The 23,538-nt window shown below is 43.4% G+C and overlaps 1 protein-coding gene across 7 annotated transcripts in view; it reads left to right on the top strand.

The window, feature by feature from the left end:
* The window catches only part of lef1 (lymphoid enhancer-binding factor 1), a 48,543-nt gene that overhangs the window by 7,199 nt on the left and 17,806 nt on the right, over positions 1-23,538 (top strand). For all 7 annotated transcript variants that reach the window (XM_061717611.1, XM_061717597.1, XM_061717565.1 and 4 more), the window contains exons 4-5: positions 18,470-18,602; positions 22,446-22,536. In XM_061717611.1, coding sequence (XP_061573595.1) covers positions 18,470-18,602; positions 22,446-22,536 — 224 coding nt within the window. The remainder of the gene's footprint in view (positions 1-18,469; positions 18,603-22,445; positions 22,537-23,538) is intronic.

Raw genomic sequence — 23,538 nt, 5'->3', positions numbered from 1 at the left:
TGTTTTTAAATTAAGTTTGACCTTTTCAAAACACTGAGAATGATGCTGAAGTGCAATCAGTGTCTTTTTTTCCCCCCAGTTTAAAAAAAAATATTTATCAAAATTGTTCCTGTACCTCCCGTTAATGTTTGTGAAACTGAATCTTTGAGGCACCGAGGGTGCCATCATTACACATTTTATGTGATGAAGAGGTTCTCTGACTGCCTGTGAAGAGTTTTGTCTCATCCCTGGTTCTTTGGTCTCCCAAACACTGGGCCTGGAGTTGGAAATGACAGCTTCTAAAAAAAGATCACCATGCATGTGATGGTCAGTGCATATTTTTAAATGACCCAAAATCCGTTCTTGGAGCCCGCTGCCGCCGGCGAACAAACACCTCAAAGTTAAAACCATGAAAACTTGAGTTTCACACTGTCATCTTTCAGATTTGAACAAGCCACCCAGAACCAATGAGACCATGACATCCCAGCGCGTCCCTGAAGCGAATGCGTACAAGCATGGCTGACGTGATAAAACAACAGCTACAAGGTCCCACTTTTGAAATGTTGATGGTGCAGAGATGCCGCACAAGGGTTTTCACCTGAGTGTGAAGATGTTTGCGATCTCCGGCTGTGTAAGAACGGTCTCGTGAGTCTTGGGGTAACAGCTTGAAGAGAGAAAACGACTAAAAGCGCTGATTTCTTTTTCCTTTTTTTTGTGATTGCTGGTGTTTGTGTGTGGAGGAGGGAGGGGGTGTTTAGAGAGCTGTCTCTCCATTGCGGTGCAGTTTTTTTTTTTTTTTTTTTTTTCCCTTTTGGACCCTCAATTGCAGATCCTCATGGCGCGAAGGAGGGGGCGGAGGGGACGCAGTACTGAGCTTTCCTTTGATGTAGTGAGAACGTGACGGATCTGCTAGCCAGTGTCTCGCAGCGTGGAATCACTAACCCAGGCTTACCTAACGGGATTTGGTAGGACTGCTCTGGTGTCCCTCAGTGCCATGTGTGTCCCGAGCTCATGCCCCCAGTGCTACCGTGGAAGATCCCTGTTAAAGAGAACACTACATCTACCAGCAGCCTTCCATGTTCACACATTCTGTTCTAGTTGGCAGTTTTTTGGCACTTTTTTTTTTAGCAACTTGTCAAAGTTTCAGTAAACGCTGCCCAGGCCAAGGGAAGTTAACCAGAGCCGAATGCAGCCTTTTGCCTTTAAGCCGCTGATTGACTTGCCCCTAACTCAGAAAATAAGCCAAGCTATTTTTCCCAGAAAATAAGTCAAGAGAACATAAGAATCAAATCTAAATGGCACAAATATGTCATTAATTGTTCCATTCATACCTTGAACACTACATCAGAAACTTGATTCGGTGTGTGTGTATATCAGATTCGTGCTGATGTCAGTGTCATCTGCAGTGCAGATCTCACACCATGCAATACACGAGTGCACAGTGAGTTCTTCTCCAGGGAACCCATGCAGATGAAACACTTGGCGTCCCAGGCTCGCTGTAACCCCTCCCCCTTCCCCAGTGTCATCGAGTTTTATAAACAGCCGCATTAATGCCAAGCTTTCTTCTCCTCGTCCGCCATCGTACGGCAGCGCCGGTTGACACGTTTGCTCCATATGAACGGCGCTAATGACGCCATGTGGTTGCAATCACCTTATCAGTGTTTTCATCTCGTTAAATGGAGCTCGGCGGGGTGATTGTCTGCGCGCAGAGAGATATGTGATGATGATGATGTTGTTTAAGATGAGAACCAAGGAAAAGACAATCAAGGCTGATGTTTCTGGGTGATTTATTTTCCTTGGCACTATTTAAGGTATGCATGCTGATTTGTTAGAAAAGGGTGGTTGGATTTCTTTTTTTTTTCCCTTGTAAGTCTTGTTAATGTCAGTCATTTTATATTTAAGGGCCTCATCCTTGCTACATTTTAAAAAAGAAGGGGAAAACTGGAGTCCAATTATATTGCAGTGTTGCATCAAAACAAGATAAACGGGGTGAGCAGTTGAAATGATGGAAGTTTTTCCAACTTTTTTTTTTGTTACTATCCATATTCAGTAGAAACGCAGACTAAAGATGGCTAAAGTTCTCATTGACAACTTCAATGTTTGATGCTCAAAGCTTTTGAAAAGCTTTGAGCAATTTCGTCACATGCAGGCTTGCACGTGACACACCCTGTTGATGTCTGTTTATTACGGGCACGTGTTACTGCTCAAAGCAGCGCTCTCATCTTCGTAGTTTGATGGCGCTTCCCTCGTTCCCAGCCCGCCCACTGAATGGGTTGAAGCTTAACCAGTCGGGGCAGCCTGGAGCCAGCCAGCGAGGCTTCCATGGACAGATTTCTGCCCGGCCCTCAGCACCTGCTCAAAGGGCTTCACTCTTCACCGGCAGCCTGCCGCTGATCCTCCAGGGGTCGGTGCTCGGCCTTGCCAAGGTTTTCCCTGATGCCCAGTTCTGCTTGAATGGCCTGGGTGTGGACTTCCTGTAAGAGTGGATATGAAATGGAGACAAGAGAGGGGTGTGTGTGTGTGTGTGTGTGTGTGTGCAGTGTTTTGTTTCAGGTCAAATTTGTAGCACAAATCCTGGTGAGTTCATGCCTCCAAATTGTTGAAAGGGACAGAAAAAGTTGTGCTGCAGGATGGTGTGTCTCAATCACAAACTAGTGTTGCAGAGGCTGTTTTTAATTTAAGAAATACAAATTTTATGGTCAAAAGTTCAATCATCCAGCCGTGATGATTCAAGCGTGGCAATAGCCCTTGAAGGCTAATCACAGTACCCCAACTGTTCCCTAATACAGCCATAAAGTGAGTAAAGACATGAATGGCTTTTTTTTTTTTGACTTCATCCTGACAGCTCGTGGGTCTTTAAAGAAGCAAAGTAGCGTTCCAACTAGTAAAATGCAGCAAAAAGGGAACAATGGGATCACAGGGGTGAGACATGGCTACAAATCCTGCCGGCTGCGTCCAGACTTCAGAGAAGCTCAAACAACCCTCACTTTGTCCGGGCTAAGAAATGGAGCTATGATCAATAGCTGCTCTGTTGTATGAATCTGGTCAGTCTGGGGCGTGCACTCGCCCTCCCTTCTTCTGCGCAGTTTTCATATTTTTCAGAAGCTCATTATTTCTTTTTCTGCTGTGGGTGTAAGCGCTAAAGAGGCTCACATGCAATGTGTATCTGACAGCACTGAAATATTAATGGTCCCCAGAGTGGGAGGTTGGTATAGGGCCGGCATAGTTACAGTACAAAGGGGGCCTTCTTGCCACCAGGCTTTATTAGCCAGGCCATTAAAATGAATAGATGGATATAGCTCACACTCTTTCTTCATGCCTCATTCAGTGTTCTCGTGCTAAACATCAAACCACTTTCTCTTCCTCTAACGATTTCCAACGCGAGCGGGGCCTCAGATGTACACTCTCACATGTGTGTGGACACGGACATATGTAAGGGCTTCACTGCGCTGCTAACTTTTCATTGGGAAGACAAAGAGGAGGGTTTTAGTATCAGTTCATTTTGTGTGGTCTTGGCCGTAAACGCACCCTCCTCTTCTCTGACTGTGAAAAGGCCTGTCTTTAATTTTTGGGAAACCCATAAAAGTTTGTCCCTCCTTTCATATTGGCGGCAGAATTGAAAACAAATGCTACATTTTCCCCTCCTCTCCTTTGAACTCGCCAATTATGAAGTTGTGAAAATATAAAGGGGGGGGTGGGGGGGGAATCAGAGCGTGGATCTTTTTACCCCCTTCTCTTTTCATTCTCTCCCCTTTTTTCTCCCCCCCTCTTTTACTCCCTGTTCACTTTCTTTCTTTTTTTTTTACTCCTCCTTCCTTGTTTTTGAAGAAACTGAGGGGGGATCACTGATGTCAAAGTCAAAACCAAGAGCATTAAGAAAACTGGCGAAATGCAATACAGCTGCAATCCAACATGACGCTAGAAAATAGGGCTGAGGAGCAGAAAGCCTCTCTCCCGTATTCCCAGGGCCCGCAACTGCTCCCGGCCTTGGCTTTGATCTCTTCAAAGCCTCCTGCCTCCTACTAGATGGAGAGTCTTGGCTGCCGCTCGTGAGTGCTGGAGAGAGGCAGAGAGGGAGGTGGGGGGTGTGGGTGTGTGGGGGGGGGGGCTGATTCGGAGGTGGAGGGAGGGTTTGGGGGGGTGGTGGGTGGGGGGTTTGCATCGTCTTTTCCTTTCCAAGTCTGAAATCAATCACGGTGCCGAGGCAATTATGTGTAATTCAACCCCGGCCAGATTAGTGACTCTTGTTACCTGAGCGACCAGAGCTCTGTAATCTGCGAGACGCACCGGCCTCACCAGCAAAAAGAGTAGCCAGGAACAGGCGAGGGCACTTGAGGGGAAAGGAGGGGATCTGCGGGGGAGAGGTGCTGAAAAGCAGGCTGCCATGCTGCTGCCCAGCAGAGCAGAAAATCGGAGTACAATGGAGTGATTACACTTGCAGATGTAGCCATATTTGCGACGAGGTGGACGGAGCGAGCAGGGAGAATGGAGAGCGCTGATTGCCATGGAGCTCGCTAGTTAGTGTGCTAACGAGCCAGGTCCCTTTTGTGTCGAAACATGTGCGTGCTGTCACCTCTGCTGCGCTTCCAGTCCCCCCCCCCCTCACCCATCAATGCCTCGTCCCCCCCCCCCCCATCCAGTGCCATATCTCTATCCCTCATGCCCTCCGAAGAGGACTACGAAATGCAAGCTTGGCGGAGGCTCCCGCCCCAGGCGCCCAATTTACTATGGCTGGAGAAAAACTCAGTGGCCCTCGAGTCACAGAGGAGAAGAGCAGAGCCGAGCGCTACTCGTTCCCTGCTCCTGCTTCTGCTGCAGTCCGTCCCATGTGTGCAACTGTTTCAGCCTCTTAACACACAGCAACTGTAACAGTTTCTGCTTTAAAAAAAAAAAAAAAAACAAAAAAAAAATGTTTCTCAGTGAGAGGATTTATAGCAACTCTGCTCGCTCCTCGTTTAAGCGAATCCAGAACAGGGTACGTGCGTGTGAAGCTTGTGAGTAATGCTAATTGGAGATTATACACACGTTTTTCCCCCTTCTGATATGTTTTTGTGGTATGTTAACAATTGGAGGTGTTGTTGTTGGTTGGACAGTTGGAAAATTGCAGACTCACATTTTTGGGGCCGGTGAATTGAGAATGTGTAACGCTTTGATTCTACCCCTATACCATGCCTGTAAGTGCTGATGTCACAGAGAAGAAAACAGGGCTTTGTTTTCTCCCCCAGCAGTCACTTGACGCAGGATGATGAAACCCACAAAGATATCTAGCAAGAATTTGTTTGTTGATCTGACGAGCTTGCCTTGTACTCCATGTTTCTTTTGATCATTGGACAGCACAGTCGGTGATGGAGGGCTCTTAATGATTTTTTTTTTTTTCTTGTTGTTGGGTGCACAGATTAAATGGATCATGTATATCGTTGCAGAATGCATTTGATCAAGACCCTAATGTTTGCGATGGGTTTTAACAAGACGGGCCGACGGGGGGGGAAGTGGAACTGACTCTAAAAATATAAAGGTCACGCTGAATGGATTATGTGGCATGAATGGAGTTGCCGTCCAGCTCAGTGGGAGCCCTTAAATCCACCACCGGCCATAACCCCTCGGCTCAGGGGCCAGGTGATGCTTTTCATGTCTTCCAACGGAGAGACATCACAGAGGCGTCCTCCACTTTGAGCTGCCCGTCATCAAACAATGCATTAAAACATCAAATCAGTCCACTCCCACTGTACCCATCTCTTTCGAGGAGGAAAAATGGGATGAAGGAGACATGATGCCTACCACACCCCTCCTATGTTGATTCTGCATTTAATGGTGCCTACTCGAGGGCAACCCAAGTGACAGATGTCATTTACTGTTTGGGCTTCAAACTAGGGCTGTTCGATTAATCGATTTTAAATCGTAATCGCGATTATGTAATTAGAACGATGTTAAAACGTGAAAATCGTAAAATCGATTTTTCACTTATTTTTTTTTTATTATTTTTTTTTTTTTTTTTACCTTGTCTGCACACATATTAATGATTGATGGAAATACCTCTCAATACCTGCGACAAGTGCCCCATCGGAGAGGCTCTTTAGTGTAGGAGGGGGCGTTGTAACATGCCACCGGGCATCCCTCAAGCCAGATGCGGTAGACCGGCTCGTGTTCCTTGCAAAAAACTTGCAGATTTTTTTTTTTCAGAGATAAAACTTTATATTTTATTATATTTTTTAAAACTTTTTTTCAACTTATTTCACAGAGTTTTGCACTTTATTCATTCATTTTTGGTTTAATAAGAGCAAAGTTTGCACTTGAAGCCCAATGGGGCAAATGTTCAATAAAAAAACAGCGTATTTGAAATCATTTCTTTGCCTTTTGTCAATTCACAAAATAATCGTAATCGAAAATCGGATTTTGAGAGAAAAAAATCGAGATTTTATTTTTGGGCAAAATCGAACAGCCCTACTTCAAACAAAAGCCGGTTCTTTGACGGGAGTCCACAGTTGGACCCGGGTTATACTTTGTTAAGAAATGATCAGTAAAGGGTATTTAACCCTTTTTAGTAACCTATGCTTGTAAATATCTGAGAAAAATGGCTTAACAGTAAAGTTGGAGGAACTTATTGCTCAGTAAGCCCCTAAAATCTTGGTCGCCCGTTGCTTCTTAATGGACAAATGATTATATCACTCATAGTAGCACCTTATGAATAAATCCTACTATGAGCTGAATCACGCCCTTGTTATGTTCATTACACGGCTTGTACTTAACATTGATGGTATCAGGTGTATGAGGTTCTACAGTGTTGCAGTAGCCATATGCCCCAAGTCTAAGGAGTCCCTTTTGTGCTCCAAAAATTACCATTTCTTTGTATGTATGGAGGGATAAGCAGATGTTGTCCTTTGCCGTGTTGTACATGGTCATTGTTTTGTTTGTATTAAAGCCCACTAAACCCTGCCACAAAGCTAATTGACGGGGCGGAGTTTTCTTGTGACCACTCGCCTCCTTGGAGAGGTTCTTTAAGAGTTCCCTGCTTCTGTGGGGTTGGAGAAAAGCCGTTTGTTCAGAGGGGATCAGATCTGAATAGCTCCCTGCTCGCCATTCACATCTTAGCAGGGGCGTGTGCGGCTGGCGAGAAAGAAATCCTGAAATGTGTGGTTTGATTAATGACTAATTCCACGGTGAAAGGCAGTTTTTGGTAGTCTTTACCAGTTAATCCCTTAAAACGTGGAATTGCACCCAAACAGTGGGCTGCTGGTATTGTTGCATGAGCCATTATGTGAATGAAAGGTTTGCAATGTGATCCATAAACATGAATTGCTTCTTAATACGGTGATATGATGCATGTCTCATTATAACCTGCACCAAAATGGTCACATCAGTTGTAATTTTAATGAAAAACAAAGCCCCGTCTGCACGAAATAATTTAGAAAGTAAGAAGTGGCGTGTGCATATCTTTTTAAGAACGAGACAAAATGAGCAAGGATGATGACGATGGGGCGAAAAGTTCAGCTCGAGGCTTGGACATGGATGTCGTAATACGTGAGGTGGCGGAGATTCACGCGTCCTACCGTTTTTCAAAGATTACATAACATTATTGAACCCCTATCTCAAAGAATTGAATCTGTTTACCCCATTCTGACCTTTTCCCTTTCCTTTTTAATTTGTTTATTCCATGAAGTCATCAGTGGTAACTAACCCATCCTTATTTCTGTTCATTCTATTCTCGTACAACATGTGGGTGGGTGTGCATCTGTCTGAGTGAAATACAGAAGGAAAACTAGGTCAATACTCTCTTCAGCTAAGGCAGAAGCAACTCTCATTCAAATCAACTCCCCGTCCACGTTTGGCTGGTACGTTGCAGCAAACGCGGAACTGCCCGCACAGCGGACTCTTGTCGCCCACCTTTCAGTGACTAGCTGCATGTCCTCATGTTTCCACCCCTACTTTTTTTTTTTTTTTTTTTTTTCCGTCGATCTCATGCGAAATTTTGCATTTGAGCCGTCTCGGGCTTAGTGAGAAGAGTACTGTCTTTAATGCTCGTCTCCACAAGTGGAGATGCACAAAGACCCCCACCAGACTCTATTTTCCCCCTCAACGCTGAGCTCCCAAATCCAAACTGACAGCCATTCATGCCCAGAATACCTGGGCGAAAGCTGAGGGGGGCAAACACTATCTAGGTGTAGCAGGCAAATCCGCTCTTGTTCGACAGATCTATATGGCTCCTGCATGAGGAAATTCATCAGCACTTTTCCTCTTCATTCTGCGCTGTATTTTCCTCGTCCTGTTTGTGTGGTATTGTATTGCGAGGCTAAGGTTTTGGTGCACTAGCCGCACAAAGTTAGCTTGTGCTGCGATTTTATTTGTTTGCACGTCTCAGGGTTCGTGATTGTTGTTGAATGTGGATGTTGGCACCATCGGCACTTGCCTGGCATGGATGTAGCTACTTAGCAGACCAGAGCTGGCTGCTAATGATAAATCATGCAGTGTGTTAATGCAGCACTGGGGCTGCTATAAATAGTTGCTGGGGAGGGAGAGAGAGAGAGAGCGGCTGATTGATTCAGGGGAGTTAAAAAAAGAATTTTTCCGAATTATTTTCAACTTTTGGTCAGCTTTAAGGTTTGAGTTTAAAGATATGGGCCTCGAGATTGAAGTTGTTTCTGGTTTAAATCACATGGCTTATTGGAAAATTAGATATATGTAAAAAAAATATATGATGGTGTCTCAAAGCGTGGTATTTCAAAAAGGCAGGCATGTTCTTTACAGGGGTAAAGATGCTGAGTGGGTGCTCATATTTGTGTGTGTGTGTGTGTGTGTGTGTGTGTGTCTGTGTGTGTGTCTGTGTGCGTGTGTGCACGTGCCTGCTGACAGTGGCACTTCAGCAGAATGTTTGCCCTTTCCTTAGTCCTTTGATGTGACCAGGTCCTGCTGTGATAATGAGCCCTGTGCCCCGCCGCAAGGTGAACATCCTGCAGTTCGCCCAGGGCTGTGCCAGAGCAGCGGCCCAGCCCCCCATCACAACCACCACCACCACACCCACACTAGCTCACTCTGAAAACACAACACTGGAGTACCCGACCTCCATTCAGAGACCGTCCACTTCCACAGAGTCGCACAGACTGGGAGGAAACGGGGAGCGTTTCAAGCCGTCAGCGCTAACGTGTGCAACACATGTCGAATGGTAGAATATATGCAGGTCAGCGTTAAGATTATTGAGACATTGAGGAAACATGCATTTAAAATGGCAATTACCAGCATGTAAGACCTACTCTAGGGTAGGGATGGACGGTATGGACTAAAAAATGTATCACGATAATTTCTGGCATTTATCCCGATAACGATTAAAATGACGATAAAAAAAATACCAATTCAACTCCACCTTTTTAATCTATCTCGCTCTCAGATCCGCCGTCTTTCTTTCTTTCTTTCTTTCTTTCTTTCTTTCTTTCTTTCTTTCTTTCTTTCTTTCTTTCTTTCTTTCTTTCTTTCTTTCTTTCTTTCTTTCTTTCTTTCTTTCTTTCTTTCTTTCTTTCTTTCTTTCTTTCTTTCTGGCTAATTTCCTTCCTTCCTTTCTGGCTAATTTCCTTCCTTCCTTCCTTCCTTCTTTTTTCCCTTCCTCTTTTCTCCCTTCCTTCTTCCTTTCCTTGTTTTCTCCCTTCCTTCTTCCTTTCCTTGTTTCCTTCCTTCCTTCCTTCCTTCCTTCCTTCCTTCCTTCCTTCCTTCCTTCCTTCCTTCCTTCCTTCCTTCCTTCCTTCACGTTGTGCATGGATTTAACGCAGAACCATAAATAAGCTTTACACAAAAACATCATAAACGGGAATTTATCCTTTTTACCGTGAGACGACACATTCTTATCGTGAAGAATTTTTTTAACGGTATATCGTGAATGGTAAAATATCGCCCATTCCTACTCTAGGGGCACTCCAGGTTGGAGACGTGGATCTTTTTTTGACAGATCTGGTGAAGGGTCTGGTTGGGAAGGGCTTCAGAACACATGTTCATGCTCCCCGTATTTTGGTTCAGGTCAGAGACCTCGACAGGACAGAAACAGTCAAACATACCGGTAAATCAGGTTTTACAGTCTCCTCATAAGCTGTTGTACATGACGATGCATTTGAAAAGCGTGTCCCGGTCTCGGTCGTCGGGACCCACTTCCCTGCATGTTTGAAATGTTTCCCAGCTGCAACACACCTGGCTCAGATTAATGGGTCATTAACAGACGTGGACATACCTTGATGACAAGCTGATATGGTGATCAAATGGTCCGATTATAGCAGGGAAACATCTAAAACACGCAGACCAGTGGTTCCCGACGACCGGGACTGGGAGACGCTGCATTGGAGACGGCAGCTGGAGGGAGAGGCCAATTTTCATTCTGTCGAATGGAAACCATTTTATTTGTGAGGAAGCTCACGAAGTCATCGCTACAGACGGCTAAAGGAAAAAGATTTCTCAGTAGGGCAGCGAGTCTTGCGCAGCATTCACGTAGTGTGGTTAATTTTAATATTTGTGTCCATATAAGTGCCTCGATTCTGTCAGAAAAGATATCAACCCAACTCTGTTTTCTTGTAGTAATAGTCATATTGTTGAATCATGAAAACGCAGGTACTGACCCCAAAGACCATATCAAGAAGTGCAAGTGTGCAACTATGTCATCAGTTCTAGTGAGGTTTTAGCTTTTGCTTATCCGTGCTAAAATACTAATCTAGGGTTTACAAACTAAACATAGTTTTCTTGCCAGAGCTGTAGCCTACAAAACATTTTATATTTTAAAATAAAAATGAAAGAAGTGACTTAAGTCAGCCTGGCTGCAGTGCTGAAACAAAACCTAGGGTTGTTTTTGGTTCTCTTTTATTAATGTTGAACGATGAGCAGCTCTAGATTTGCGAAGGACTTCCTCATAGTTATATACTTCCTAAGCGTCTTTGAGATCTTTTAAAAGCGCTATATAAATAAAATTGATTATTATTATTATATGTTGTTAGAGTCCTTCTCAGCTTCCTCAAAGTCTGATGGTTAAGTATTCAGCACTAATCAAGGGCCCAGTGTCCTGACTGATTTACCTTTTTTATTTATTCTCAGATGAAAATATTGTTGGATTTTGTACATGCAGGGCCGGTAAGAGTAGATGATCATGAGTGGAGATGAAGTTCAGGTGACTGATCTCCATTGTGTTAACATGTGGTAATAAAGAAAATTATGGAATTGTGTCTTGAAATTTGGTTACATAATTTTCTAATGGTCACGAACAACAATTAAAATTTCTCCCTTATTATGTTACTTTCAGATGTTGTGAGCGCAAACATTATTGGTCAGAGAGGCCATGGTTTTGAGGGGGAGGTGTCTTTGCTTTCTTTGCCAAATGTCAGAACAAACTCAAGGGCAGAAGGAGACAGAAGAGATGTCTGAGGAGATTTTGATGAAAAACTATTTTGTCAAAAATGGAATTACAGTAAATTTTATTGTCATGAAGTTAAAAATCTACACGAATCAGTAAGTCTCTAAAATTTGCATTAAAATAACTTATAATCTGTTGAGATAAAAAGAAAAAAATCATCCTGAACAATACGCCTGATATTTCATCCCAGGACAGAGGCATCGCAGCTAAATATTACCTGCGGATGATTTCTAAAATCTCCAGAGGTATAGAGAACACAACAGTGGTATTTTAAAATGATTCTGTTTGAATGGAAATATGTTTTATTTTTTTATTTTGTTATTCTGCATAATTCAAATTAATTGATTGATGGTTTCACTGCGTTAGTGTTTGTTTGTACTAATCAAGGGCCAAAAAAACATCTTTCTGAGGTTCTTTTCTGTTTTTGATTAAAGGAACTGAGGGACTGGTACTGCAGTCAGAAAATGTTAAATTGCAGCCGAGGGATCAGTTCTGTTGTTCCTTGGTGGAGGTGGCGGTGAACGAGAACCGTGCTAGTTCACTGTCGGTGGAAATAAAATGGGAGGAAGAAAATCTGACCCGGAGATGACTGCAGCGGCGGTTTCAGGATGCAAACTGTGAAGGACAATTATGATACTGCTATTAAAGGGGAAACATGTTGAATGTTGGCACAAAATGCACCTCATGAGAATTTTAGCCCACTAGTAAAACACAGTGGAAGCTCTATTTTACTGGGACTGCTATGCTGAGATTCTGGAGGAACGGAATGAGAAATCAAAGCTGTTAGCCAATATCTATTATCCATTGCCGGGAAACTAGGCAAAGATCTGGAAAGTGACACGGTGCAAAATTTTGACTGCACAAACGAGTAGATGAGGGAGAAACTGAAGATTTTACATTGAATTTAGTTAGCAAGGTGCTGAACCTTTGCAAGAAGAACCCCTCCACACCTTTTAGGAGTTTTAATTTATAGCTGCAGAGCAGTGTCAATAACCAACTGCAGAAGTGCAAGAAACTTCTCCATGGGGTCGAGACGCCAGAAGAGGCATCAAAAGGCCGTTGTACTAAAAGAACGTGACAATAATTGTATTCAACTAGTTTTGTAACTGGAGGGAAATGTTATAAAAGCTTAAAGGAGCTTATTATAGCTTGTTGATCTTCTGTTCCTCTGTTTTTTTTTAACATCACAGCTCAATAGTTGTTAAAAAATGTAAATATACCTAAAGGAAATGCAGCTTTTTTTGTGATTTTTATTTGTGGAGAACACAGTGACACGGTGTCCATCACTGATGTAAGTTTCTAACTAATTGCATTTTGTAATGCGATTCCACCATATTGCTATAACGAACCGTGAATTATTAAATGAAAGGATTCCACATCTTACATCAAACCCTTATGAAATGAAGCATTCACCTTTTTTAAAGCAGCCTCCCCTCACTGTATTTACTCTTTCTACTTTTTCGGGCTTAACGTTATAAGAGAATAAGCACTGGAATTTCACTAATGTTCTGTTCCTCTTCCCTCCGTTGGCTAATAGCACCGTGGCGCGTAGAAATGAATAGTCGAACCCTTTAAAACAGAGAGTCTTTTCATCTGGGGCAGGCGCATTTCACACAAATTTTCCTCCTCGCACATTTAGGATGTCAGCGACAGAGCTAACGTGATGGGTTGCTCGGAGCGCAGGTTCTGCATGCCAGCTGAGGGATGATGGGTAATCCATCCTGCCCTATTCACTCATGCTCGGTGGTGGGGGAGAGAAGACTTGGCTGTTAATAGGTTTTTTTTTTTTTTTGTTTTCATATGCAGCATGTATGTGTTAAATTCATTAGTTACGTGGTCTTTGATCCTTTCACCATGACAACATTTTAAAACATGTGCACGTGCCTTTCCTGTTGTCTTTCTTGTGTATGTGTGTGTGTTGAAGACATGTTCATACAGTGGCAAGTGTCAGAAGTGTGTGTGTGTGTGTGTGTGTGTGTGTGTGTGTGTGTGTGTGTTCATGTGAAGCATCTCACTGTGTGTTGGTTCAACATTGGTATTTAGCGGAGAGCCTGACGACTTTCAAGTGCGATAAATTTGTGCTGGAGCCACTAAAACCCTTAAATTGACTATATGGTGCATGCCTGTTTGTGTCGCACTGAACTCCTCTCCCACAAGCACGTGGTACATCATACCAACCGTCTCAGGATCATTGCGTGTCTTCTAGTAGTTGATTCTGATGAGGATGAAGGGGATTCTGACCCTAAAGTAAAGGGGGGGTTTTTCAGTTCAGGTCTTTCTCTTTTACATAAGTGTATCGTCTTTTCCAGGGTGTGTGTGTGTGTTTCCCCCCTGCTCTTTGTAAGATCACCTGCTGCTGTCCCATAGTTGGCTTGTTCATCTATTTACCCGGGACACGAGGGGCTGCTCGGTTTGCTGGCAGCCTGGCTTTCTTCTTCATTAATTGGGGTGCTTTACATTAACCCTGCGCCCCCACCCCGCCACATACACCCGTACAACCCACCCACGCTGGCCAAGGGGCAATCCTGTCAGCAAAATCTTCCATTTTTAGCTCTTCATTCAAAGCTGGGTTCGGTCCGCTCTGTGAACGGTAATCGGTTATTTATTTAAGCGTCCGCTGGTTGTTCTCCACTGGTTTTGGTTAAGTGGGAGTGGAGCAGGGATGCACCCTGCCTTTTCTTTTCCTGTGCTCTAAAGCTACTACAGGTTAACGTTTGCTGTCTTTTGTTGGGGAAAGGTTGGTCCACATTCACAAAAATACACTGGGGCATGAACACCTGGTCGGGGGGTTGGGGGAACTGTAGGACTTCAGTACTGGGCACACCCCTGCTTTATACTCATACTTTTGACATTTACAGAGGCTTTGTCGCTCTAATCTTGTCTTCTATGTGCATATTGTCCATGTAAACAGTAGCCAAGGACTGTATTTGCACATTTAAAGTGTGCTTATGCTCTGGTTAGGATCTGATGTAATTTGAAAAGATTTCCTGAAGTGGGAATAGTTTTGTTTTTATTGGGAAAAATTTACAGCAAGCTTTTGTTGATACTATTTCAATTTCTTGCCTCATATGTTTGTCTCCCGTGTTAATATCCTATGCCCTCCTTTTTTTTTTTTTTTTTTTTTTTTGAGCAGCCTTCTTTCCCCAGAGTGCAGAAAATCATATGAGTGGGTGAGGTGAGGTTTTGGGGTGAGCAGGGGCTTCTTATTGAATAGATTAAGGAGCATGGGAATCCATCGCTACCACTTGAGCTGCCATCTCCCCAGCTGTTTGTGAAACACCTCATATGGTTTCTACGCACTTGATTGTAGCTGCAGGCGCAGAGAGTCCTCATTGCATATAAATTACAGAAGTGGGAAGTGATTATAAAATTCCTGCTTTCCCATTTTTTCCACTCCACTCTGCAGAAGTGGTATAATTGAGTGGAGCACAAAAGCTGCGCTGTGAGCCGCCAGAATAAGAGGGGTGCTAAAAAGGCAATGTTGTAGGGATAGTTAGTTTATATATGACATGGATTCCCATGCAAACTAACACACATTCATATTTAACAGTCATGGCAGGACGTTGGTTGAAATTAGACAGAAGATAAATTCAGACACCCAGCAAGTGGTCAGAACAATCAAATAGAATTAAACCATAAATGAAGGGAGGAAAAAAAAGAATTCAAAAAGTAGAAAGGAGGATTCCCCTTCCCCAATTTCAGATGGTAAGTCAAGCCACTGGCTTTCCTTGCTGAAACACACTGGAGTGTGTCGTCCACGGAGGGCTTCCTGCCAGCTCGAGCTCCGCACAATGAATTTCGCTTAAAACCACATCTGAAGGGTTGCTTTTAAAAGGGCCGGCCAAGCCTGGATATGAAATTACAAATGGAACATTTTCCTTTTCAGACCTTGCCACCTCTCTTCTTTTGCTCTCCCTGGAAAGAAAAAAAAATATGAATAGAAAGATCCTAAGCCTATTATTTCTCCTATGCAATGAAAGGGGACTTCAAACATGGCTGCCCTCTATTGCGATAGTCCTGTTGCTGCTGCTGCTGCGGAGGACTTTCGCGGTCTGGGAGGGGAAGAGTTGGGATCAAATTGCTGAACCGCTGCATGACCTGTCTGACAGCTGACTGTCTCCAGCTATTTGGTCCAGGAACAGGATAGAAGCATTTTGTCTTGTGGTAAAACCGCAGCTTTGTAACGACCGTTGGCACGTCATATTTCCATGATATCAAGTAGGAGGGGTCAACAATTTATGGTTTAATCTCAACACATTTTGCTTACATAGATCTCTATGATGGTATTGTATTGGAATTGGTAATTGGTGGTTTTTCTTCTTATTCCAAAGGTAAGCATGGCTTGATGGGGCGTGCAGTTAGTATAGCTGTGCACCCAAATAGCCATATACCCTACATTGGTCACAGAGGCCTGCAGGTTTTTCCAGTCTGCTTTCTGTCTCAATGGGAGCAGTCTATTAAGAAGTTGAGAGTAATGGAAGATGACAGCTGTAACTAGGAGAAGGAGATGTGTGGGCTTTTCTTCCATGGCAGAAAGCTCTAGAATTCTAGGTGCTAGAGAGTCGAAAAGACCTTTTTTGCGCTACAGTAAAACAAAAACGAGCATTAGAGAACATTAGAGAATGGCTTTGATTTCCACTATTTATTTTCTTTTTGCCTGAGGAGTCCAAGAAGACTTGGAGCTATAATGGCTCCAAGGTTCTTATCTCCTTCCCACCGGATAACAGATGGGAGTGAGGTGGCGTAAAATAATATGGGTGAGAATGCTATTATTTAGCCTCTGGTGTAGGCATGTCCGCGTCTCTCCAGCCTCCTTTTAGGTTTAGTGGCCTTATTAATGAAGCCTCTGCTCTGTTGGATGAGGCCGGACACTCCCTTGCCCACAGATTAGCCCGTCACCTTTGACTCATTGTGACCTGGATCACAAACCCCTTTTCAGCTGACTGAGAGCTGGAAACGCTTTTGAATCCCGCCCTTCTTAGCTTTTCTGGCTAGATTCATGTTGTTTTGATGTGAGTGATGCCTGCGGTTGGGGAAACCTGTGCACAAAGCACTGTTTTTGTGGTCCTGGGTGCAACATTCCCAAAAGATGTGGAGGAGGGGGAGAGTAAGTAAGAGGGGACGGGGGTCTTAACTGAACCGCGTGCCAGTCTGCACAAGGTTCAGGGAAAACTCAGACATTCCAGCCTCCTGTGTTTGAGGATTTTCATGTGTGCATGGTGGGAGTGGGCGAGATTGGAAACCGGTCTCCACTTAGCACTGCAGGAATGTCACATCGGCATAATCGGACGACAAACTGGGAGTTAATAAAAGCAATTTGGGTTTTGTTTCGCATTGTCTCCTCAAACCTTTGTTTACTGAAATCAAGTGTTTCTGTGCAAGAAGCCACAGCGAATCTCAGTGAAACTGGAGGTAAACGGACGTTTCTCTGATTAGCCATATATCCTGTGGAGGTGTGATATTTGGACTCCAGCTCTGGGCTCTGGGCTCAGATTTTGAAGAATGGATTTAGCTTGGCTAAGCACTCCCATGTGTTTAGAGAGCACCCGAAGCGTGTAAGTTCTCTTGGCTTGGTGTTTTCCCGGGGCCTGCTTTGGTCTGTTTTTTAATTGTCTGGGGGTACTGCAAGATCGCTCCGAGTCAGCTGGGGATGAGGGCTCTGTGGCCGGGCCACCGTTGACGTGATTACCCCAGCATTAAGTACCACTGCAGACATCTGTCTAACTCACGCATTCTCTCCATAGTCAACCCCCCCCCCTTCCCTTCCTCCTCCGCCATCCCTCATCTCTCCTTCCCCCGGGTCTTGCTCTGTAATGAACTCCCCTTATTCACCGGCTAATGACTGCCTTTGATCTCCCGCCACAGACCTCTGCTCTAACTCTACCTTGCAAGCCTCTCATTTCTCTCCCCTCTTTGCTCCATCGCTCGCTCCTTCACGTCGACTCTCTCCTACGTGTTCCTCTTCTGCTAGCATCTTGCTTTCTGTTTCTCTCTCTCATATGTTCACACACACCTCTTTGACTTGTTTTTCTCCCTTTCTTCAGGGAGTGAGATTCTAAGTCCCGCTGACCTAGGCTTAACAAAGTTTCGAGCTGCCGGGCTTTTTTTTTTGCGTAGTAGTAGTTTCTTGATCAAAGTGTGTAAACTTTAGGGGTGGGTATTGGGAAGGACCTCACGATACAATACGCATCACGATACTTGAGCGATACGATACACATTGCGATATCCCGATTATGCGATATCCCGATTATTATATTCTACATAGTTCACCGAAAAATTAAAAAATGCATTACACATCTTAAAATCCAAGTTGTATAAATGTACATCAGATGATAGTGATGGATCTTAAAATCCAAGTTGCACGTTCATCAGATTATAGTGACAATTCATGGGACAAACTGAGTCAAAACAATGTTTTATTATAACTATACAAGCTAAAGTTACAACATATTTGTATATGCTTTTCATATTATTTACATCATATGAAATTAACATTAAATTTAGTATGAGGTTGCTTTAATCATGTGGCAAATGATAATAAACACAAGAAAGATGGGTACTAAAACCAAGGACAGGCACAGTGATCAGTCAGTATAGATATAAATCCATAAATAAATAAACATCTGTCCATTATTTTTAATTTTTTAAGGACAGGCAATTGTGTTATATAAAAAATAAATTATAAAATGAAATAAAACGTGAAATAAAACCTGAGCTCAGTGCAGGGCTCTCCCAGGGTTGGTAGAGAGTGGCAATGCCCTGGACTGTCACTTAGGTAGGAGCACTGGGTGATATAATGGGAAAAAAATCGGGGATAAAAAAATATTAAAAATAAAAAAAAAAATAAAAAAAAATCGATATTCAAATGTTGAATATCGATATTGAATCGGCTGGAAAAGTATCGCGATATATTGCCATATCGATATTTTTGCCCACCCCTAGTAAACTTCACCTGCATTTTTTTTGAGGGATTTTTGTTGAAGACGTATCCACCTGTACCACATTTGCTGTGTGACGTCCTGCGTGACGTAATGGAATGAGGAAGTTCAGGCTTCTGAAATGATCCAGCCTGTATTATTTGTCGTTTTTTAACAATCCAATTGTATGTGTCTCCAGTCCAACAAAGTCCCCGTGGTGCAGCCGTCCCATGCAGTCCACCCACTCACCCCGCTGATCACGTACAGCGACGAGCACTTCGCTCCGGGCTCGCATTCTGGCCATCACCCCCAAGATGCCAACAACAAACAAGGTAGGAAAGATGAACAGGAGACAAAACAAGTGATGGGAATATGGCACCAGGCTGGAAGAGAAATGCACGAAAGGGGAATGTTGCTTAACAGGTTCAATATATTCATGTAAAATGCTGATAATTTTGGTAATACGGATTGAGGTTTGATGCAACTGCTGCAGAAAACTAAACTGATGCCAGTGCTTGCTTTTCCTACTATGAAAATCTGTTCATTCTGCTACAAATAAGCAATTAGGATGTCTCTATTTATATAAGGAAACATAAGACACAAGCATCTGAATCTGAAGTTTTGCGAAGAAAAAGGTTGCTTTTTTTTTAAATATAGGAAGTTTACTAAAAATATCACAGTTTGACTTGGCAGAGATAACTGTGTGTGGGTTTTTGTTTCTTTTTTTAAACAACTGTCAACACTGTCAGGAATCAGTAGAGATACACAAACGGAAATATGTCACAGCAAAGTCATCCTTCCATCATCTCTAAGCGTGAATTAATTTGCGGCAGGCCCATGGGACGCTGCGCTGAGCTCTGCTGCCCTCTCCCTCTGCACCCGTTGCCTCTCAGGAATAACTTCAAGCTGCAAGCTCTTGACAGCTGCAGCGGAGCTCCTCCGCCGTTTGGACGAGCTCCTCAGCCCCGCGCAGCTGGAGACTCTGGCAGCTTCTCACTGATGCTCAAAAAGACGTGGGCCAAACATAGTTTTGTCCCGCACCTTTTTTGCTGTTCTCTGCTTTCTTCTCCTGCGAAAGCCAGTTGAAAAGGAGAGGAGGAGAGGAGGAGGGAGGGGGGGGGATCAGACAGGATGTAGGCGATGATGATGAGGGTAGAAGTCTCTGAGGGACCAGCTATAAATAACGATGCAGAGCTTGAACGCAAGGGACATAGCATTGTGAGATGAAGGGAGCGGGACATGTAAAGAAACCGTGCTCCACATATGTCAGGCATCTGACACATGTGGTGGAATATTTTCTTTTCTAATGGAAGCATCAAAGAACAAACAGGTATTAAAAACAATAAAAGAACAGTAGATGCGCTGGATGTCATATTTTTGTTTTTGTATTGCAGTCCGTAATAAAACGGTCTCTGTTTTTTTCCGTTAACTTTGTTTCTGACAATGATGAGCAGGAAGAACCACTTGGGGGTCTTTTTCTTACTATTTGATCTTGGCACTCGCAGCCCAACAGACATCCATGTCCAAGCAATCCAGTTGCAGAATTAGCTGCAAATGATTTCCCCAGGCGTGTGTGTGTGTGTGTGTGTGTGTGTGTGTGTGTGTGTGTGTGTGTGTGTGTGTGTGTGTGTGTGTGTGTGTGTGTGTGTGTGTGTGTGTGTGTGTGTGTGTGTGTGTGTGTGTGTGTGTGTGTGTGTGTGTGTGTGTGTGTGTGTGTGTGTGTGTGTGTGTGTGTGTGTGTGTGTGTGTGTGTGTGTGTGTGTGTGTGTGTGTGTGTGTGTGTGTGTGTGTGTGTGTGTGTGTGTGTGTGTGTGTGTGTGTGTGTGTGTGTCAGTAAAGCTAAGCCGAAGATGCTTAAAACGAAATCTCTCTCATTCTCTTTTTTGCTGTCCCTCTCGCTCTTTTTCTCCCTCTCATATCGACCAATTGCTGCTCTGCTTCCCTTAGTGGGCTCAGACTTTGATCTGCTCGTTAATTATGAAAAACAATCATGGATTTTCTCATTATGAGCTCTAATATGCACAGGGCCGCTACGTGGGATGGAAGGTCGAGCGGCGGGATGGGGTGGTGGGGAAGCTTTGCTCATTTTTTTCAAGTGAACCTTTTTTTATATCACGCTTTGTTTAAAAAAAAAAAAAACAACATATACATCATTCAGACTTAAACATCGACTCCGTCCAGGCCTTGTGTTGCTGTTACTGAGAGAAAATACGCCTGCAAAGCTTTGTTGGATGTGGGTGGGAATGTAAAAGGGAGCGGGGGGTGGGGGGTGAGTAATTAGGCATCATAGAGGTGTGAGTGACAAGGTTAACACGCCGGGGCTCTCTCTTCCTCCCTTGCTGCTTCACCCCTTGCCTCCTTCTCTTCTGCCCTCGGGAGGGCCCTAAAGCAGTGTTAGGTGGTGGATTAGTGAGCGGGGAGCCGCGCTCTCCGTGCTGTATATCCAGCGTCCCAAACGTTGCCTTTGGAGATACCAGCCTCCCACTCGGCCTGCCTCTCAAAGGAGGGCAGGTCCCTTCAGATCACAGCCTGGAGTAAAGGAGGAGGAAGAGGAAAAAAATGGAAGCAGGGGGAGAAGCGTGGCTCCAGCAGGGTTTAGAGCATGGTGCTAATCTTTTTTTCTTTCTTTTTTTCCGCGTGTGTGTGTGTGTTTCAGTACACATGTAGGCACATTCCACTTGTCTGTGCATGAACAGTATTTCCTGACATCCACTTGCCCTGCTCGAAAGTGGAAAAGCAAATAGCTTTCGAAAAGAAAGCATAAAGTCAGGCAGATGTTTGTCATCCAGCAGCTCAATTTTTCCAGTGTTCTGTCACGAAAAATGGACCCCCTGACCTTGAAGCTCAGTAGGCGCTGACGATGGAGAAGCTTTTGTCCTGAGAGTTAGTCCAAGTCAATCCTCCGTCTGCAGGGAGAGCTTCAGAGCGTGCCATGAGGAAGAAGCCTCAATTATCCAGCTTAAAGAGGCTGCAACACACAGGAAGGAATTTAGCTAATGGGGCAAAATATTATCCTTTTCGGTGGGTTAATAATATGAGGTGTACAACTATGTTCACGCCCCGACACGTGGGCTGCCCTTGACTTGTGGTGATGTAGGTTGGCGGGTGTGGATTGGACTACTGCAGGGATGGTCAACTTATACGGTTTTTGGATAAAAATACAGTCCAGTTTACTCAGTTGTCATGCGTTAAAATTCTTTTAATAGCTAGTGGACTTAGTACAGTACAGTTCGGATACCTCATCTCAACATTTGCAGAAAATACAATGGATTAAACATTTGCAAAGTTTTGTATGAAATCAGAAAATATTCAGCCAAACAATATGCACCCAGAACTGAAAACATCATTAGTTTTGGAAACGCGAGACTCCAAGGACGTGCACAGTTTATTGTCTCGTTGTCTCATCTTAAAGGGATTTTTATATATATATATATATATATATATATATATATATATATATATATATATATATATATATATATATATATATATATATATATATATATATATATATATATATATATATATATATATATACTCTTCTCTTTCCTGACCAGCACATTAAGTGTGACTAATGAGAAACTGTTTAGTTACTACGTAAGTGAGTAGCAGCTGAAAGCCTGTACCATTATCAATATCTTTTAACACAATGATCTGCTCCAGCAACCCTTACAAAGTGAAACAGGTGAAATAAGCTGCTTTTGGTAGTTTGTTTGTATATTTGTTTGAATATTTCAGTTTTCACTTCTTTCTTTTTTTTTTGAGTATTTTTTTATTTTATTTTAAAGAGGAAATACTTGACTTGGTGTCTGTTGAGGGGGAGTGTCTGAAAGTGGGTTCAGCTCGAGAGGCGGAGTTCAGTTGCAGCTTAGGAGCTACAATAAACAGTCTGAGCAATACATTCTTATCTAACACACTTTATTGATATAATTGCATGAATCTGGAAAAGAAAAATAAATGTTATGCTTACAGATGATGAATGTATTTCCTGATGTGTGAAATCTAAACTTGTGGTGGGAGAAGGGGGTGTCCCTTTAAGAGCCACAGTCCCTTGAAAAGCCTGTGCATGTCCATGCGAGAGTCTGAACTATTATCTAATTTTTTGCCGTCACTCAGAGTATTCAAACATGAATATCTGTAGTTTGCAAATCTAATACTTGTATATTGTTCTTTAGGAATGCCCAGGCATCATGGAGGACCAGACATGCCCAACTTCTACTCGCTGTCCCCTGGAGGAGTGGGGCAGATCACGCCACCTCTGGGCTGGTGAGTCTCAAACACATGACGGCAAAAAGTAGTTTGTTATTTTATTTAAATTTTTTTTGTCTAATGCTGACAAGGAGCAGTTGATGTCCTGCTTTTTCACACCGTATGGACACTAATGCTGCAACAGCTTCATGTACTGTAGGCGGAGGAGAAATGCTGGCCTGCAGCAGCCTCCAACAGGGAGGTCTCCTCTGGCCGCTCCTGCTGTGGCTTCAACCACGATCGTCCACTGTATGCTCAGCACATGTCAAACACATCACCACATGCGTGCCTCTGCATAGCCATGTGGCTGCTTAACCTCCCTCGAAGCGATCTGGAGACACTCCTCTCTCTGAGACTTCCATCTTTTCTAAAGTTTCATTATCTCTTATTGACTTTTTAGTACGAGAAACTGGTTTTCCGTAAATTCAATGCTTTTTAGTCTTTTTTTTTTTTTATAACAGACACACAGTATGATGACAGGAGTGTTGAAACATAGTGGAATATTGAGATACAGGCATTATGGACCCCTATCTGATGAGAAGAGTTCAGTCATTGATTATGACTGAAGAATAATCTAACAGATTTTCTGACGTATCGTTAGTTAATTATAAAAAAGATGGGGAAAAGAAACCAAAAGGAATGCTCTGGACCACAATAGGTTTCCCTGCCATGCCTGCAAATTCGTGTCACTTTCTGCAACATTCGCCGTTTTAAATCAAAATATAATTCACGTAAATCGCTTATCAAATAAACGCTCATTTGGAGGTCCTCAACATCTACACCAGAGTCTGTCGGCCAATCACAGTGAAGGAAGGGGTATTGCTTCGTTCCCATTACATGGTGAAATTAAGATAATTTGTCACGCTTACTTGAACCAGACTTCAATGGACGCCAACGTTTGTTTTGAGGTAACTCTCCAACAATAAAAGCCCTCTAACTGGACGTTGTAAGACGTTGCTAAACAGTTTGGCAGCCTCGTACCTGCGAGTGTTACGTTCCACCAAAGATGTGTTATGGTGA

This window comes from Cololabis saira, chromosome 1 (genome assembly GCF_033807715.1).
Source record: "Cololabis saira isolate AMF1-May2022 chromosome 1, fColSai1.1, whole genome shotgun sequence".
NCBI classification, from domain to species: Eukaryota; Metazoa; Chordata; class Actinopteri; order Beloniformes; family Belonidae; genus Cololabis; species Cololabis saira.
Note: the sequence above shows the minus strand (reverse complement) of the source record. Positions and strands in the feature narration are given on the sequence as shown.